This window comes from Corvus brachyrhynchos, unplaced genomic scaffold (assembly GCF_000691975.1).
Source record: "Corvus brachyrhynchos isolate BGI_N302 unplaced genomic scaffold, ASM69197v1 scaffold211, whole genome shotgun sequence".
Taxonomy (NCBI): domain Eukaryota; kingdom Metazoa; phylum Chordata; class Aves; order Passeriformes; family Corvidae; genus Corvus; species Corvus brachyrhynchos.
The window spans coordinates 584,343-585,086 of NW_008236211.1; the positions used below are offsets into that span (position 1 = coordinate 584,343).

The window sequence follows — 744 nt, forward strand, 5'->3', positions numbered from 1 at the left end:
AGACCCGCGCCACCATGACCATGGCGCTGGCCGGGGACGTCATTGCGGCCGGGCAGGACAACAGCTGCCACATCCTGCGCTTCACCGTACAGGAGCCCGAGGGCCCGGGCACCGCCGGGAAAGACGGTGAGACACCGGTTCACCGGAACTCGGTGTAAGGGACTTGCTCTCGGGGCTGTGCTGTGCTTTGGGGATGGCCCTGAATTCCCCTCCTGCCTCCCCTGGGTGCTGTGGGGAGGGCTGAAGGGTGTTTTGGAGATGAGGCATTCTGTTACAACCCCATGCCCACCCTGGATCTCCTCTGTGCCTGCCCTGAATCCCCCTCCCCTTTCCCAGATGCTGTGAGCAGAGTGTGGGGAGCCGTGGGGTACTTTGGGGATGGGGTACAGCTGTGGACCTCCCATGCCCACCCTGGATCTTCCCCGTGCCTGCCCTGGGTGCTGGAGGGCAGGGTGTGGGGAGCTGGGGGTCTGTGGGGTGGCTTGGAGATGGGCATTGCCCTGAACCCCTCCATCCCTGCCCTGCGCCTGCGCTATGTCTGCCCCGAACGCGCCTCCCTGTGCCTGCCCGGGGTGCCATGTGGAGTTTTGGGGATTGGATGCTGTCCTGGAGCCCTCTGGACCCCCCCCCCCCCCAGTGCCTGTCCTGGGTGTTGTGGGGAGCTTTGGGGATGGAAGCCCCCTGCTGCCTTGTGCCTGCCCTGAACCTCCCATGTCCGACCTGGGTGCCACGGACAGGGGGTGG

At 66.0% G+C, this 744-nt stretch overlaps 1 protein-coding gene across 1 annotated transcript in view; it reads left to right on the forward strand.

The window, feature by feature from the left end:
- PREB (prolactin regulatory element binding) overlaps positions 1–744 on the forward strand; it is a 4,101-nt gene that overhangs the window by 1,146 nt on the left and 2,211 nt on the right. Inside the window, exon 2 of the mRNA XM_017743435.1 lies at positions 3–156. Within this exon, the coding sequence (XP_017598924.1) occupies positions 3–156 (154 nt within the window). The remainder of the gene's footprint in view (positions 1–2; positions 157–744) is intronic.